General features: G+C 53.2%; 1 protein-coding gene across 5 annotated transcripts in view; it reads right to left on the reverse strand.

Moving 5' to 3' along the window:
- ODAD4 (outer dynein arm docking complex subunit 4) overlaps window positions 1–18,395 on the reverse strand; it is a 99,758-nt gene that overhangs the window by 46,044 nt on the left and 35,319 nt on the right. For 4 of the 5 annotated variants that reach the window (XM_075347630.1, XM_075347632.1, XM_075347629.1 and 1 more), the window contains exon 3: window positions 1,114–1,245. In XM_075347630.1, the coding sequence (XP_075203745.1) occupies window positions 1,114–1,245 (132 nt within the window). Of the gene's footprint in view, window positions 1–1,113; window positions 1,246–4,238; window positions 4,445–18,395 lie in introns of all 5 variants that reach the window. The other variant, XM_075347628.1, reaches the window with a different exon arrangement.

The following is an 18,395-nucleotide window of genomic DNA, read 5'->3' on the forward strand; positions in this document are numbered from 1 at the left end:
CTTTTTCGCCTGCAGATCCCATCCCATTATGGCCTCTTTTGCCTGCAGATCCCATCCCATTATGGCCTCTTTTGCCTGCAGATCCCATCCCATTATGGCCTCTTTCCCCTGCTGATCCCATCCAATTATGGCCTCTTTCCCCTGCAGATCCCATCCCATTATGGCCTCTTTCCCTAGCAGATCCCTTGTGCTCCTTTTCCCATATAGTCTGCCTGCATCTTCGGCTCACTGAGCGCTTACCTGCTCCAAGCACCAGCGGCCTCTCCTCTATCTTCAGTCCTCCTCCACGGCACTCTGCACACTGATGCTGGCAGGCGGCAGGAGGAGGAGCTACTCGCTACACTGCCATGACCTCTGCAGCGTCAGCGCGTCACTGCACGCCAGGTCAGGGAGCAGACAGGCTCCACTGAACCCGGAAGTGCGGCGCATACGAAGGTACGGGGATTCATTGTATTAGTGTCTTAAAGACACTAACACAAGTGAATACTGAGAGCCGGATCGCCAGCTGCCATTTTAACAACCGGTTCGCCCGAACCGGCTGAATCCCACCCCTGCTCCTGATTCATTAACAGGTGCATATATCACCACAGCCCAAGTCTGGAGTAAGATTTCTGGAGTAACGCCACAGCTGTTCATGAATTAGACGACCTGTGGTGTCATGCCCCTGTCCTGCCTCAGCTTTTCCCAATTTAGTGGAGCTGGAATAAACTGGTGTGAAAATGGAAAAATTGCAAACTTTTTGCGCAGCTCCAAACTGCCCCAAAATGTTGCAACTTTTCAAAGCAATTTACATCTGAATTCACGTGAAATTGCTTTGATGAATCGGGGCCTATGTGTTCAGTCTCCCTGTAGCACCACAGGCAGAGTATATGAAGGATTACATGGTGCTACTGAAATCAATGGGCCGCACACCAGCACCAGGTACTTGCTACCACCTTTTTCTGCATAATATGGAGGTGAAAATGTCTACACTACCACCACTTAGGTGATAAATGTGCCTTACAAGAGCGTAGAGATCCAGCAAGGTGACCTTCACCTGTCACTAGCTAGCCACCCGATATGTGACATAGTAGTATAATAGTATAAGGCAGTGAAGCTGGTGTATAGAATTACCCTAAAGAAATCCTTCTCTTCCTGTAGAGAGGCCTCTGCATCCCTTAAAGCCGCTTCCGGGTCCCCAAGTTTTAGGAAACATTTGGACCGTGCTACCAAGCAGTGTTTCTCTGTCGGCTGCAAATCCAGAGCCTGTAAAAAAGGATTAATTAGAACAGTAAGAAATTAATAACGACGTCCCAGTAGCTGACATGATATAGAGCGCTACCAATCAACAAATTTGACCTCAACTATTTATGGACAAAATATTGGATCATGTATGGCAACTTTCAGCCTCATGCACATGGCGGCATTACAGATCTGTGAGGTACAAAACTGTAAGTGGCCGCTTAATCTATGGGCCTAGACCAGGGAATGTAATTCCGTGGGAGCCATACTCACCAGAGGGGAGCGGCGGTGGTGGAGCGGCTCAGAAGGTCCCAGGAGGCAGAGTAGGCAATGCTGTGGGCACGGAGGAGGGGGGGTCGCGGTTCAAGAGGGTCAGTGTGCGGAGGTTCGGCGATACTACTGTGGACTCGTGGGCTGTCAAGGTGGCGGGCTGGTTTGAATCTCCCACAGTTGACAAGATCGACTTCAAGAAAATGGTCACGGAGTCATATCTGCGCACGCGCCGCCTCCGTGGCCATTTTCTTGAAGTCGATCTCGTCAACTGCGAGAGATTCAAAGCAGCCTGTAGTCCGCTGACTATTGCGGGCTCACCGCCACAACACCCCACAGTATCCCTGACCCTGCGCCACCACGGTAAGCCATATTTTCCGCCAGTTTTGGAGGAAAATAAGTGTGTCTTACAAACCGGAAAATACGGTATTTTTTTTTTTATTAAAGCTTTGTCTGCGAGCCAGATACAGCCATCAAAAGAGCCACATCTGGCTCGCAAGCCATAGGTTCCCGACACCTGGCCTAGACTGTATCTCTCCGTGTCCCCAAATTTTATAAGACCAATATGGTTTGGCTTTTCTCCACCACACATAGTATGGTAAATGCACAAAATAACTTATTTCCAGAAAACACCTACACATATACAAGATATATCATGCACTGTTTGTGCAGCCCTATGGTGCGTGTAGGAGAGATTGCCCAGGTATTTTGGCATAAGGAAGGGCACAAGAAGGCGCCATGTCATAAAAGTGGTCAGTAAAATTACAGTGATATCACATTTATATCATTCTTTTATGCTTTGCCACTTTTACACAATAAAAACAATTTTATAGAAAAACTATTGTCTTTACATTGCTGTACTCTGAGAGCGATTTTTTCACTATTGCTTTTTTCGCTGGCAGTGCTGTATACTTGTATTTTGCGGAACAAGATGATGTTTTTAGCTGTATCATTTATAATTACATATGACTTTTTGATCACGTTTTATTCCACTTTTTGTCAGCTGTATGATGAAAAGACATAGTTTTCGTTACTTTTTTTTTTTTTTTATGGTGTTCAGTGAAAATGCACCAAGCAGTCCACTAAGTGATGCCTCACAAACACACAGTTATGTGTCTGGGCTACGGATATTTTTTGCATTGTGTAAATGAGATTCCTGAATTCTCATGAATTATACTAGCTCTGTAAATGTAGTGGATTCTCTGCAAGTGGAAACATTGAACAAAATCCCCAGTGGTTTATGCTAAATGTGAATGAATATACTGCACTAGGTAAAATACATGGCCTAAGAGTGACAAGAATTGGCACTATTATCCAGGGTGGTGTTATGGTAACCTGTATGATGCACGGCATCCGCAGAGTGCAGCAGCCTGTATGATGTGTGGTATAGGCAGAGTGCAGCAGCCTGTATGATATGCAACGTCCGCAGAGTGCAGCAGCCTGTATGATGCACGGCAGCCATAGATTACAGCAGCCTGTAAGATGTGCGGCATCCGCAGAGTGCAGCAGCCTATATGATGCACAGCATCCGCAAACTGCAGCAGCCTGTTGATACGCAGTGTCCACAGAGTGCAGCAGCCTGTACTATGCGTGGTGTCTGCAGAGTGCAGCAACCTGTATGATGTGCGGGGTCCGCAGAGCGCAGCAGGCTATACGATGTCCGGCATTTGCAGAGTGCAGCAGCCTGTATGATGCACAGCATCTGCAGGGTGCAGCAGCCTTGTGTGATGGACGGCACTCTTAGAGTGCAGTAGCCTGTATGATACGCAGTGTCCACAGAGTGCAGCAGCCTGTAATATGCGTGGTGTCTCCGGAGTGCAGCAGCCTGTACAATGTGCGGGGTCCGCAGAGTGCAGCAGCCTGTAATATGCATGGTGTTTGCAGAGTGCAGCACCGTGTACAATGTGGGACGTACGCAGAGTGCAGCAGCCTGTAATATGCGTGCTGTCTGCAGAGTGCAGCAGCCTGTATGATGCACGGCAGCCATAGATTACAGCAGCCTGTAAGATGTGCGGCATCCGCAGAGTGCAGCAGCCTATATGATGCACAGCATCCGCAAACTGCAGCAGCCTGTTGATACGCAGTGTCCACAGAGTGCAGCAGCCTGTACTATGCGTGGTGTCTGCAGAGTGCAGCAACCTGTATGATGTGCGGGGTCCGCAGAGCGCAGCAGGCTATACGATGTCCGGCATTTGCAGAGTGCAGCAGCCTGTATGATGCACAGCATCTGCAGGGTGCAGCAGCCTTGTGTGATGGACGGCACTCTTAGAGTGCAGTAGCCTGTATGATACGCAGTGTCCACAGAGTGCAGCAGCCTGTAATATGCGTGGTGTCTCCGGAGTGCAGCAGCCTGTACAATGTGCGGGGTCCGCAGAGTGCAGCAGCCTGTGATATGCATGGTGTTTGCAGAGTGCAGCACCGTGTACAATGTGGGACGTACGCAGAGTGCAGCAGCCTGTAATATGCGTGCTGTCTGCAGAGTGCAGCACTCTGTACAATGTGTGACGTACGCAGAGTGCAGCAACCTGTATGATACGCAGTGTCCACAGAGTGCAGCAGCTTGTAATATGCGTGGTGCCTGCAGAGTGCAGCACTCTGTACAATGTGCGACGTACGCAGAGTGCAGCAGCCTGTAATATGCGCGTGGTGTTCGCAGGGTGCAGGCTGCTGCCCATGTTGTGCCAAGTCTTTCTACAGAGATATCCCCTGATAACATTGTGGGATTGCTATGTGCACAGGTCTCTTACATGACTGAAGCTCTCCCTGGCTTTCTCGTACTCCCCCTTCTGGTAGAGCTGCTCCCCCTCCGCCATGTAGATGGTGAAGTTGCTGCGCGGTGGTCCCTGCTCTCCTTCCGCCTCCTCCGCCATGCTGCTGCTGCTGCTGCTGCCACCGGGATCTGGGACAGAAAACTACTGTTTTTCGTGAATGTTGGTAACAGCGTACACGTTACCTAGCAACAAGGAAACACGGATCACGTGAGTAATGAATTACTCGTAGCCAATCGGAAACGTTCATGTGGAGGGGCGGGGTTAACATTCGCTGTAATTCTCTGGAGCAGCCACATTTAGGAACGGCGCTGCTGTGCCGTGTGGTGTGAGCTTGCGTGCGCGTCCCCGTAATGCGCGTCACATGTAAAAACTACAGTACTGTGTTACTACAAAGACTTCCTGTAATACAGCGCGACTACCGCAGTGGCCGCTATGAAGCAGTCTGCCCTCTCTAGCCAGGCGCTGTGTCCCATACATCACCCGGGCAATAAGTGGCACACACTCGGGCTCTATAGCATATGACAGCCATGTTGTCAGGGTGGTGGACTGTAGCTGTCCCGCTCCTGCCCCTGAAGACACCAATCGTGTTATGTCTTGCGTCTTTTGTAACGTGTGAAATGTGATTGTAATGTATTGCCGTGTGTTCTTGTGTAATGTAACTTCTGATATGTAGTGCTGGTAATGTGAAATGCAGAGCAATGTGTGGTGTTTTATGAGAAGTTAGGCTAAGTTTACACACTGCGTTTTTTTGACGCTGCACTTTTGTGCGTTTTTTGACGCAAAAAACGCTCAAAAATGCACCCGCGGCAAAAAAACGCGGCAAAAACGCATGCATTTGCTGTTTTTGCTCACTGCGTTTTTATCCGTTTTTAGACAGTGAACATTGCCATTAAAGATTGTTGAAAAAAAAAAAAAAGTCTGATGTAATTTCCTTCTTCAATATGTTCTTCATTCTCCACTAGTGTATGCAGGAGAGCAGACAGCTGCAGAACTACAAGGCTCAGCATACTCCATCCAATAGTGTATGCAGGAGAGCAGACAGCTGCAGAACTACAAGGCTCAGCATCCTCCATCCAGGACTGTATGCTGGAGGGAGAGGCAGGGGGAGCAGACCTACAAGGCTGAGCATCCTCCATCCACTAGTGTATGCAGGAGAGCAGACAGCAGCTGCAGAACTACAAGGCTCAGCATCCTCCATCCAATAGTGTATGCAGGAGAGCAGACAGCAGCTGCCGAACTACAAGGCGCAGTATACTCCATCCAGGACTGTATGCAGGATTTCTTTGCCCCCCCCCCCCAAAATGACATGGGTTTCGCCATATTTTTGTATGCCAGCCAGGTACAGCAGGCAGGTACGGGCTGCTCCCAACCGCCAGCTGCCTATTTGTATCCAGCTGGGAACCAAAAATATAGGGAAGTCCTTCTTTTTAATTATTTCATAAATTTCATAAAATAATTAAAAAAAAACAAAAAACGACATGGGCTTCACCTAATTTGTGTCCAGCCAGGTACAACTAGGCAGCTGGGGACTGGAATCTGCAGCATAGGGTGGCCCAAGCTTTCTGGCGCCCCCCCCCCCCCCCCTGTGAATTGCAGTCCGCAGCCACCCTAGAAAATGGCGCGTTCATAGGAAGCGCCATCTTCTGGCGCTGTATCCAACTCTTCCAGTGGCCCTGGTATCGGGTGGCTCGCTGGGTAATAATGGGATTAGGGCCAGCTTTGTATTATCAGCTGGCCCTAAGCCTAAAATTCATGGTGTCACGCCAATATTAGACATAGCCACCATGAATTTCTAGTAAAGATAATAAAAAACACAACACACAGAAAAATATTTTTTATTAGAAATGAAACACAACACAATTAGTGACTCCATCTTTATTGAACTAAAGAACTCCCCTCCGCCGTAGTCCTGGGTCGAGGGTCCCGCAATGTCCAATCCGGATCCAATATCATCTGATCAGTTGATATTGGATTCAGGTCTTTGAACCTGACACAGGTTCAAGGACCTGAATCAGATTACACATCAGCTGATTGTTTAAAAGTCTCATGGGCTCCAGGACCCGCTGGTAAGCAGCAGATGCTGTCACCTGATAGCATCATCCGATCGTTTCTGTCCAGCGAAGATCAGCTGATTCATCATCTGCTTGTTAAAAAGCCGGCAGGCTTTTCACCGCTGGACGTAAACAATCAGCTGCTTACCGGCAGGTCCTGGAGACCATCGGACGTGACTCAGGAGACTGCAGAGAGGTGAGTAAGGTGAAGAGTTCATCCCAGCGGCGGATCTTCAGGAAACCCCGGTGATCCTCCTACATGAACTGTATTCGCCGCTCTCAGCTGTCAGTGGCGGCTCCCTGCACACGTAGCAGAGTACACATCGAGTAATTATCCCGATGTGTACTGTGGCTAGGAGTACAGGGAACAGGGAGCCGGCACTGGCAGCGTGAGAGCGGCGGACGCTGGTAACGAAGGTAAATATCGGGTAACCAAGGGAAGGGCTTCTTGGTTACCCCGATGTTTACCGTGGTTACCAGCGTCCGCAGAAGCTGGCTCCCTGCTGCCTGCACACGTAGCAGAGTACACATCGGGTAATTAACCCAATGTGTACTGTGGCTAGGTGTGCAAGGAGCCAGTGCTAAGCGGTGTGCGCTGGTAACCAAGGTAAATATCGGGTTGGTGACCTGATATTTACCTTAGTTACCAAGCGCGGTATCGCTTCCACGCGGCGCTGGGGGCTGGTCACTGGTTGCCGGTGAGATCTGCCTGACAGCTCACCAGCAACCCGTTGTAGCGACGCTCCAGCGATCCCTGCCAAGTCAGGTTGCTGGTGGGATCGCTGGAGCGTGGCTTTAGGGTAAGTTCACACAGTGCGTTTTTCACGGCGTTTTTGCGCAGTTTTCGGGTGCGTTTTTGCTCAGAAAACTGCATGACTTTGCTTCCCCAGCAAAGTCTATGAGTTTTCATTTTTGCTGTCTGCACACAGCGTTTTTTTTCAGCTGCGTTTTTGTGGTGCCACAAAAACGCAGCATGTCAATTATTACCGCGTTTTTCACTGCGCTTTTCATCCATTGAGTGCAATGGGATGTTGAAAGACGCAATGAGAAACGCAAATAGCTGCGTTTTGGTGCGTTTTGGTGCGTTTCTAAGACCAAAAACGCAGCTATAAATGCAGGAGGTGGGTAGTAAAGTGACGTGTACAGGAAGAGGATTCCTTCTGTCAGTAAATACAGAAGCGTGAATCCTCCCGGTACCGTCACCGCCGCCTCCACCTCCGGTCCTGTGCATGTATGCTGCCGTGCGGCGCTATGTCTGGGCGGGAGGTGGAAGCGGCTGCGAAAACAAAAGTGAACAGTAGAATAAAAAAAAAAAGTTATACTCACCTGTCTGCAGACTCCCGGTGCCATGCCCGCTCCCAGATCCTCCTACCAGTATCGCCGCTCCGGGTGTGTGCCGTCTCCCCGGGTACGTATGCCTGCAGGATGCAGGACCTGGCGATGGATCACCTGATGCAGTCACCTGACGCATCAGCTGATCGTAAGTCTCGGGCTGACGCCGGCGCCCAGCCGGTTATCAGCGGATGCGTCAGGAGACTTCATCCCTAATTACCGGCAGCTGCTGCAGCGATTGGACAGGATCAGACTCCCGCCCCATCGCTCCAGGAGCTGCCGGTAATCAGCACATAAGTGAGTATTTTTTTTTTTTTTGCACCGATGCATCAGCTGATTGTATAATCGGCTTTTATACAATCAGCTGATGTGTTATGTGATTCAGCCCCTAGAACCTGACACATCATCTGATCGCTTTGCCTTCCAACAAACCGATCAGATGATATTGGATCCGGATTGGACGGCGCGGGACCCTTGACCCAGGATTCCTGCGGAGGGGGGTTCTTTATTTCAATAAAGATGGAGTCACTAATTGTGTTGTGTTTTATTTCTAATAAAAATATTTTTCTGTGTGTTGTGTTTTTTTTTATCTTTACTAGAAATTCATGGTGGCCATGTCTAATATTGGCGTGACACCATGAATTTCGAGCTTAGGGTCAGCTATACAGCTAGCCCTAACCCCATTATTACCCAGCGAGCCACCCGGCATCAGGGCAGCTGGAAGAGTTGGATACAGCACCAGAAGATGGCGCTTCTATGAAAGCGCCATTTTCTGGGGTGGCTGCGGGACTGCAATTCACAGCGGGGGTGCCCAGAAAGCATGGGCACCCTGCACTGTGGATTCCAATCCCCAGCTGCCTAGTTGTACCCGGCTGGACTCAAAAATTGGGCAAAGCTCACGTCATTTTTTTTTAAAATTATTTCATGAAATTCATGAAATAATTTAAAAAAACAAGGGCTTCCCTATATTTTTGGTTCCCAGCCGGGTACAAATAGGCAGCTGGGGGTTGGGGGCAGCCCGTACCTGCCTGCTGAACCCAGCTAGCATACAAAAATATGGCGAAGCCCACGTCATTTTTTTTGTTTGGGGGGGCAAAGAAATCCTGCATACAGTCCTGGAAGGAGGATGCTGAGCCTTGTAGTTCGACAGCTGCTGTCTGCTCTCCTGCATACACTATTGGATGGAGGATGCTGAGCCTTGTAGTTCGACAGCTGCTGTCTGCTCTCCTGCATACACTATTGGATGGAGGATGCTGAGCCTTGTAGGTCTGCTCCCCCTGACTCTCCCTCAAGCATACAGTCCTGGATGGAGCATGCTGAGCCTTGTAGTTCTGCAGCTGCTGTCTGCTCTCCTGCATACACTATTGGATGGAGTATGCTGAGCCTTGTAGTTCTGCAGCTGTCTGCTCTTCTGCATACACTAGTGGAGAATGAAGAACACATTGAAGAAGGAAATGACATCAGACCTTTTTTTTTTGTTCACTGATAAAAAACGCATAAAGACGCAGTGAGCAAAAACGCAGCAAAACGCAGCAAAAAACGCACCAAATCGCGGCAAAACGCGTGAGTTTTTTGCCGCGTTTTTTTGCCGCGGGTGCGTTTGTACGTTTTTTGCCGCAAAAAACGCACAAAAACGCAGCGTCAAAAAAACGCAGTGTGTGAACCCAGCCTTACTGTGGGATTTCCTGGCCATCCCCCGCTGGGATGATCTCTTTACCTTATGACGCCAGCGGGGGGTCTCTGCAGAGGTGTCCCGGTAAACAATGGGAGATAATGAAATAGCTGCAGACACTGGCTATGTGGCTTTCTTCTATGAAGGAATCTACATAGCCATAGCTTTCTTTTCTCCCTAAAAATGCTCAAACACATAAAATATAAAGCAACGTGGGCATTACACATTCGTTTTTTCCTGCTTTTTTTCCCTACTCCATTGAAGTCAATTGGGGAAAAAAGCAGGGAAAAACGCTAAAACAATTGACATGTTGCTTCTTTTTTCAGCAAGAAAAAAAAGCAACTGAAAAAGAAGCAACGTGGGCACAGCAAGTCCCGATTCTCATAGACTTTGCTGTTATGCTTTTTCCTTGCTTTTATTGATAAAAAAAAGCAATGAAAACCGCTAGAAAAACGCCCTGTGTGCACAAGGCCTTAGGCTGCTTTCACACTACGTTTTTTTAACATGCGTCATGAACTTTTTTTGCTGTAAAAGCGGATCCTGCAGGATCCTGTCACTTTAAGTTTATGGGCGGGCATTGGAGTCATGTGATCGGCAGTCAGTGGAACTGAACGTGAGACTGGGAGCCGGCATCTGACTGCTGCGGAGGCTCGTAACGAAGGTAAACATCGGGTAACTTGCTTGGATACCCGATATTTACCTTGGTTACGAGCATCCCTGCACACGTAACCAACGTAAACATCGGGTAACTAAGAGAAGCGCTTTGCTTGGTTACCCGATATTTAACATGGTTACGAGTGTCCGCAGCTCTCAGGCAGGGGAGGGGGAGAGAGACAAAGAGGGAGGGGGAGAGAGAGAGAGAGACTGATCACCCGAGGCTGGTTTCTGGGCATGCTCAGTAGAGCAAGCAGGATCCTGTCTATCAGCATGCCAGTGTTCACATGCGTTTGCATGCAGTATAGTCAGGATCCAGCAATTTGCAGTATTTGGACGCAGCTCAAAAATGCTACAAGTAGCGTTTTTGAAAAATGTTAAAAAACTGCAAGTCGCTGGATCCTTACTATAACGCATGCAAACGCAGGTGAACACATGTTGACGCGAGTCCATTGCAAATGCATCGAAATGAAAACGCATTTGCACTGGATCCGTTTTTGCGTTAAAAAAATGTTCAGGACGCATGTTAAAAAAAACCTAGTGTGAAAGCAGCCTTAGTAGACCATAGGGTAAGTAATGGTTCTGTCAGGTGTAATATGCACTCAGAGCCACGAGCAGTTCTGGATGCATATTGCTAATCCCTGCCTAACCGTCCCTGTATACACTCGCATAGACAGAGATCTTTAGAAAAAGTATTTCTAAATATATTTTAGCGTATGCTAATGAGCGAGGGGCAGGGGCGTAACGATCGCGGTCGCAGAGGTCGCCACTGCGACCGGGCCCGCAGGGTTATAGGGGCCCGGCAGCCGCTCTGCAGAGCCGGCTGCCGGGCCCCTATGTGTAGTGCCACTATGTAGTGGCCGACTGCGCGACCGTTAGGGGGCCGGCCTGTGAGTCAGGGGGGCCCAGTGTCTGCAGGGGGGCAGAGGGGCCCCTGACCTGGAGAGGCCACCAGGCATTCCTGACCTGCTGCAGAGGAGATGTGCTCCTGCACGGCAGACGGAAACCATCCCTACCAGGACCTGCGATGATGTCACGCCCATGTGACTGTGTGGGAGGAGACACAGGATGCCGGGGAGAAAGCAGGAGAAGATACTTCGAACACATGAGTGGTAATGAGAAAAGAGGGGACATAAGGGGGGGGGGGGGCTGCAGGGTGAGTGGGATATGAGGGCTGCAGACTGTGACAGAAGCATGTGAAGGGTGCAGAGTGTTTGAGAGGGGTAAGTTGGGGTACGGGCAGGGTGAGATATGTGGGTCAGGGTGTGTGTGTGATATGGGGGTGCAGGCTGTATAGGGAGCAGGGTGTGTGACATATGGGGGTGTAGTGTGTGTGATATGGGGGTGCAGGCTGTATGGGAAGCAGGGTGTGTGAGATATGGGGGTGTAGTGTGTGATATGGGGGTGCAGGGTGTGTGACATATGGGGGCAGGGGCATAACTACCGCAGTCGCAGGGGTCAGAAGGAGCTGAGAGGTACTTGTTTTTTTATTTTGCTGGCTGCATGACACATATAGGCCCGGGAAAGCTGCCTGCATGATACATGGAGGCCCTGGTGGGGCTGGCTGGCAGGCTGCATTACACATAGAAGCCCTGGGGGCTGGCTGCATGACACATGGAGGCCCTGGGGGGGCTGGCTGCATGACACATGGAGGCCCTGAGGGGGCTGGCTGCATGACACATGGAGGCCCTGGGGGGGCTGGCTGCATGACACCTGGGGGGGGGGCTGGCTGCATGACACATGGAGGCCCTTGGGGGGCTGGCTGCATGACACATGGAGGCCCTGGGGGGGCTGGCTGCATGACACCTGGGGGGGGGGGGCTGGCTGCATGACACATGGAGGCCCTGGGGGGGCTGGCTGCATGACACATGGAGGCCCTGGGGGGGGCTGGCTGCATGACACATTGAGGTCCTGGGGGCTGGCTGAATGACACATGGAGGCCCTGGGGGGGCTGGCTGCATCACACATGGAGGCCCTGGGGGGGCTGGCTTCATGACACATGGAGGCCCTGGGGGCTGGCTGCATGACACAGGGAGGCCCTGGGGGGCTGGCTGCATGACACATGGAGGCCCTGGGGGGGCTGGCTGCATGACACATGGAGGCCCTGGGGGGGCTGGCTGCATGACACATGGAGGCCCTGGGGGGTTGGCTGCATGACACCTGGGGGGGGGGCTGGCTGCATGACACATGGAGGCCCTGGGGGGGCTGGCTGCATGACACATGGAGGCCCTGGGGGGGGCTGGCTGCATGACACATTGAGGTCCTGGGGGCTGGCTGAATGACACATGGAGGCCCTGGGGGGGCTGGCTGCATCACACATGGAGGCCCTGGGGGGGCTGGCTTCATGACACATGGAGGCCCTGGGGGCTGGCTGCATGACACAGGGAGGCCCTGGGGGGGCTGGCTGCATGACACATGGAGGCCCTGGGGGGGGCTGGCTGCATGACACATGGAGGCCCTGGGGGGGATGGCTGCATGACACATAGAGGCCCTGGGGGGGCTGGCTGCATGACACCTGGGGGGGGCTGGCTGCATGACACATGGAGGTCCTGGGGAAGCTGGCTGCATGACACATGGAGGCCCTGGGGGGGCTGGCTGCATGACACATGGAGACCCTGGGGGGGCTGGCTGCATGACACATAGAGGCCCTGGGGGGGGGCTGGCTGCATGACGCATAGAGGCCCTGGGGGGGCTGGCTGCATGACGCATAGAGGCCCTGGGGGGGCTGGCTGCATGACACATATAGACCCGGGGGAAGCTGGCTGCATTACACATGGAGGCCCTGGTGGGGATGGCTGCATGACACCTGGTGGGGCTGGCTGCATGACACATGGAGGCCCTGGTGGGACTGGCTGCATAATACATGGAGGCCTTGGGGTGCTGGCTGCATGATACATGGAGGTCTATGGGACTGCATAATAAACATGAAGGACACCTTATACATAGACTATAGCAGCGCATTATACATGGAGGTCTATGGGGCTGCATTATAATACATATAGGACTATGGGGGCTACATTATAATATATGGAGGACTATGGAGGCTACCTTACACATGGTCTGTGGGGGTGCATTATAAAGCATGGGGGACTGTGGTGCAGTATAAAATATGGAGAACTATGGGAAATGCATTATAATACATGGAGGACTATGGGGGTGCATTCTAATATATAAAGGGTTATGTGGGACCCTTTATACTATATGGAAGGCTATGTGGGGGCCATTAAAGTATTTGGAGAACTATATATGAGGGAGGAAAAAGATACAAGTATGGGATGGGAATGTTTTGTGCTGAGGGAAAAGGGCTCTTTCCCATGCTCTGCTATACATCTCTCAGCACCCAGCTTTCCCATGCTCTGCTATACATCTCTCAGCACCCAGCTTTCCCATGCTCTGCTATACATCTCTCAGCACCCAGCTTTCCCATGCTCTGCTATACATCTCTCAGCACCCAGCTTTCCCATGCTCTGCTATACATCTCTCAGCACCCAGCTTTCCCATGCTCTGCTATACATCTCTCAGCACCCAGCTTTCCCATGCTCTGCTATACATCTCTCAGCACCCAGCTTTCCCATGCTCTGATATGGGAAAGCTGGGTGCTGAGGGAAAGATGTATGACAGAGCATGGGAAAGCAGGGTGCTGATAGAGGGATTTTAGATCATGGGAAACCTGGGTGCTGTGGGTAAAAGCCAAGTGTCAGCATCATTATCCCGTACCCTAAGTGTTGTGTACATGGAGGGGGGCCCCGGTCCAAAGTTTGCACCAGGGCCCATCAAACTCTAGTTACGCCACTGGCGAGGGGACTAGGCGCAAGCAAGGGTGTAACGACCACTGCAACCGGCCCGGGATGCAGGGGGCCCACTGGTCGCAGCCCCTGATCCAGATAGATGTGTGTCGGAGGCTGCGCATGACACTGACACACGCTGGTCAGTGCCGACATGCCAGCGTCGCAGAAGGACGCTGGGGGAGCGCAGGGCAGGTGAGTGCCATGGCCACCAGTCACACAGGGCCCCATCCGGCAGACAGCAGATGGGGCACCGCAGGGAGCAGCAGTTCACTGTAATTTGCTGCTCCTGCGGTGCACAGGCTCCAGCACAGGGCGCCCTCCCCCTCCTTTGTGTCCTGTCTGCTCCCATCTTCGCCACAGAGAGAGGGGGGAGGGGCGCCTGTGTGACGCCCTGGGCAAGCCAGGGGTCACAGGTCATCACACCACCACACCCTACATCCCAGTTAGGAACACCAAAGCTACTAAAATCCTTGTTGCCTTCCTCCAGGGGCTGATGTTCACACCAGGGGGTGGGCCAGGCGGTTGGCTCCGCCCACCGAGGAGTACACAGCCCTGGAGGCAGGAGGAACCAGGCAGATAGAGTTTGGAGGAGGAAGTGGAAGGAGTGGAGTGTGAGATCAGCTCAGGGGGAGCTTGAGTGAGGAAGGAGTAAACAGTGAAGTGAAAGTGAAGTGGTAGTGGAGCAAAGAAGAAAAGAGTAAAAGTGAGAGTAGAAAAGCCTGAAGTTAGTCCAGCTGTGTGCAGGACAGAGTCAGCAAGGTCAGCAACGGCGGTGATTGTCCGGAGGGTGACCGTTTGGAAGTTCCTGGAAGGACCGCGGACGGGTGGTGGCCCGGCGGTCTGGAGCAGTGTACAAAGGACAGTCAGCACCAGGGCAGGGGCCTCTCGGACCCCGGCAAGGCTAGGAGTCGCCATAATTTGCCAAATCCGTCAGTGAAGGGGACGTCTGTCTCCCAACAACCAAGTCCCGATTGAAGGCAACAGCCCAACCATTACAGTAGAGACACCGCCACCGCCAGGGCACCAGTTTCTAAGGGCCAGCGCCTGCGGGCAAAGAGTAGAGCTCCTCCGGTCCAGCTTGAAGCCGGGGAGCGGGTTATGGGAACCCATCGAGACCATCAACAACATTAGGTGCAGGAAAAGGGACATCACCGTCACCTACTGGGGAAAGCAAGTGCAGCCGTCCGTGGGAACCGTCTTTCCAGCCGTGTGTTTTACCGAGAACTGTGTCCACGTCTCAGGCTGAGTGGGTACCACAGTGCCGCAAGGCACAGCGCTGCCCCCGCGTCCCTGCGCCCACCAAGCCCTGCATCTACCCACCTCAACATTGGGCCCCGGGATCACCAACCCCTACCCACGGAGGGGCAACACAACAACTTGCTGCTTCACACCATCACTCCCGGGATCCCCACACCGAGCAGCGGTGGTGCTAACAGATCACCACAACCGTGGGTGGCGTCACGGACAATAGACTATATCCCAAAACCCAATCCCCTTTCACTCACGGGCGAGGAGCGCCGCTCGAGAACCCCCGGGATCCGGCCCACCGCTTGAGCCACCACTGAGCAGCAGCAGCCGGACCCGAGCAGAGGGGTGAGCGCAGTGCTGACACCCTCCTCCCCGCCCGCAACAACTTGGCGTCACAAACAGGATCTTACCGCTCTGCCGTTGGGTAGAGGTGCGCCTTGTAACCGCCGGAGGTATCTGGCCGAAAAATTTCAGAAGTCGCCATCTTTGGCGCGAAAAGTTCCCGCTCGAGCGTCTTCTCGAGTAGCAGAGGCGCGAAGGCCAAAACTCCGCCCCAAGAGAGGAGGGGCCGGAAAGAGCTAAGGGGGACCAAATGGCGGCTGGCCGCATGTAGCCGCGGCTATAGAAGCAGGGACGCCAGGACCCTGCGGACATTGACTGGTTCCTGGAAGAGGCCGCTGCTAAAGATACTGAGTCCGACCAGCAACACCGTGGTCCCCGCGCCTGGCATTGCAGCGCGGGTGGAAGTCCGGACCGTCCAGCTAAGCAGCCGTCTGCAGGTCCGCATGCAGCTCCTCCTGGAGGAGTGGGAGGCCGACATGGCGGAAGTGGCGGCGGCCATACGGAGACGCGAGGTGGAGGGAGTCTTGGAAGGGAGGGTAAGTGACCCACGCCCCTGTACCCCTAGTGGGTCGGTCATCGCGGCTGAGGGACCCGGTCCATACCCGCTCGCCCTGCTACCTCCCCCGCTACCCGTGTTGGCTGCTGCTGCCCCGCCACTAGGCCCGCTACCACCACCACCGGTAGCGGTACCCTGCCAATCCGCCCCGGCGGACCGACCTGCAGCCGAAGCCCGTGACCACCCTGATCCGCTTCCATGGAAGAAGCCGAAGGCTGAGCCCGTCAGCAAAGATGCACCGGAGGCACGGCGGGGATGCAGCTGCCAGGAGGCAGAGCAGGCCATGTCACAGCGGGGTCCCTCATTACTGAAGGTGTCGGTCGTAGCCGACACGGAGGGACTCTGGCTGGGTCCGTCCCCCGCACACGCTGAACCAGAGCAAACAGAAAGTGCTCCCGGCTGGGAGCGGCGGCAACAGCAGCTGCGCAGAGAGATCGATGCCCGAGAGGGGTGTAGAGCGGATGTGCATGCCCGCATGTATATGGAAGAAGATCGTCTGCAGCGAGCTACCAGTGGGGTCCAGAGTGGTGCACCATGTGAAGGTGGCACTAGGGCCCCACGAGTGAGAATGGACTGTTGAGCCGCAAAAGGCAGCGGAGTACCATTGCACAGTCCCCGTTGGGACCACCACTGTGTGAGTTTTGTTTGAAAAAGTTTACAGATGATGATCAGCAAAAATAATAACCGAACAGTTACCAGATTGTCTACCAGTGATTGAACCGGCCGGAGCCTGCACCGTTGTCCCCGTGGGGACTGTTTAAGTTGTTTTGCATGAGGAACTGCTCATGGACAAGCCCGAGAACTTGCAGGGCAACCACAAACGTTAGTGGCTTGTGAATAAGTTGTTTACCATTACCGTTTCCGCAATTACCGCCTCCGGAGAGGCAGGTTGAGGGAGGGCCCTCAGCAGAGCAGGCTGGGGCCCAGCCACCAAAGGAACCAGTGGCTACCCTCTGGAGGGGAAGGACAGATCCCGCTCGGGTAACGTGTGCTGGACTTGGGGACAAGGGGTGCTGCCTGGGTTTTAGGGGCAGCATCAGGGCCAGGTTGCTTGGGTGGGAGAGAGCGGAAACCGTAACCGTGAACCGTTTGGCAACGTTTAAGTAAAAGTGCCTCCCGTTATGGGAAGAATTAATAAAAATGTAAATATGTTACCGTTTATAATGTTATATATTTTTCAGAAAAATAAAACCGGTGTTGGACGGGCAGCCCGCGGACGGTCTGCATTTTGCTAAGGGGGAATGTGACGCCCTGGGCAAGCCAGGGGTCACAGGTCATCACACCACCACACCCTACATTCCAGTTAGGAACACCAAAGCTACTAAAATCCTTGTTGCCTTCCTCCAGGGGCTGATGTTCACACCAGGGGGTGGGCCAGGCGGTTGGCTCCGCCCACCAAGGAGTACACAGCCCTGGAGGCAGGAGGAACCAGGCAGATAGAGTTTGGAGGAGGAAGTGGAAGGAGTGGAGTGTGAGATCAGCTCAGTGGGAGCTTGAGTGAGGAAGGAGTAAACAGTGAAGTGAAAGTGAAGTAGTAGTGGAGCAAAGAAGAAAAGAGTAAAAGTGAGAGTAGAAAAGCCTGAAGTTAGTCCAGCTGTGTGCAGGACAGAGTCAGCAAGGTCAGCAACGGCGGTGATTGTCCGGAGGGGTGACCGTTTGGAAGTTCCTGGAAGGACCGCGGACGGGTGGTGGCCCGGCGGTCTGGAGCAGTGTACAAAGGACAGTCAGCACCAGGGCAGGGGCCTCTCGGACCCCGGCAAGGCTAGGAGTCGCCATAATTTGCCAAATCCGTCAGTGAAGGGGACGTCTGTCTCCCAACAACCAAGTCCCGATTGAAGGCAACAGCCCAACCATTACAGTAGAGACACCGCCACCGCCAGGGCACCAGTTTCTAAGGGCCAGCGCCTGCGGGCAAAGAGTAGAGCTCCTCCGGTCCAGCTTGAAGCCGGGGAGCGGGTTACCGGTGGGAACCCATCGAGACCATCAACAACATTAGGTGCAGGAAAAGGGACATCACCGTCACCTACTGGGGAAAGCAAGTGCAGCCGTCCGTGGGAACCGTCTTTCCAGCCGTGTGTTTTACCGAGAACTGTGTCCACGTCTCAGGCTGAGTGAGTACCACAGTGCCGCAAGGCACAGCGCTGCCCCCGCGTCCCTGCGCCCACCAAGCCCTGCATCTACCCACCTCAACACTGGGCCCCGGGATCACCAACCCCTACCCACGGAGGGGCAACACAACAACTTGCTGCTTCACACCATCACTCCCGGGATCCCCACACCGAGCAGCGGTGGTGCTAACAGATCACCACAACCGTGGGTGGAGTCACGGACAATAGACTATATCCCAAAACCCAATCCCCTTTCACTCACGGGCGAGGAGCGCCGCTCGAGAACCCCCGGGATCCGGCCCACCGCTCGAGCCACCACTGAGCAGCAGCAGCCGGACCCGAGCAGAGGGGTGAGCGCAGTGCTGACACCCTCCTCCCCGCC

This window comes from Anomaloglossus baeobatrachus, chromosome 5 (assembly GCF_048569485.1).
Source record: "Anomaloglossus baeobatrachus isolate aAnoBae1 chromosome 5, aAnoBae1.hap1, whole genome shotgun sequence".
NCBI lineage: Eukaryota > Metazoa > Chordata > Amphibia > Anura > Aromobatidae > Anomaloglossus > Anomaloglossus baeobatrachus.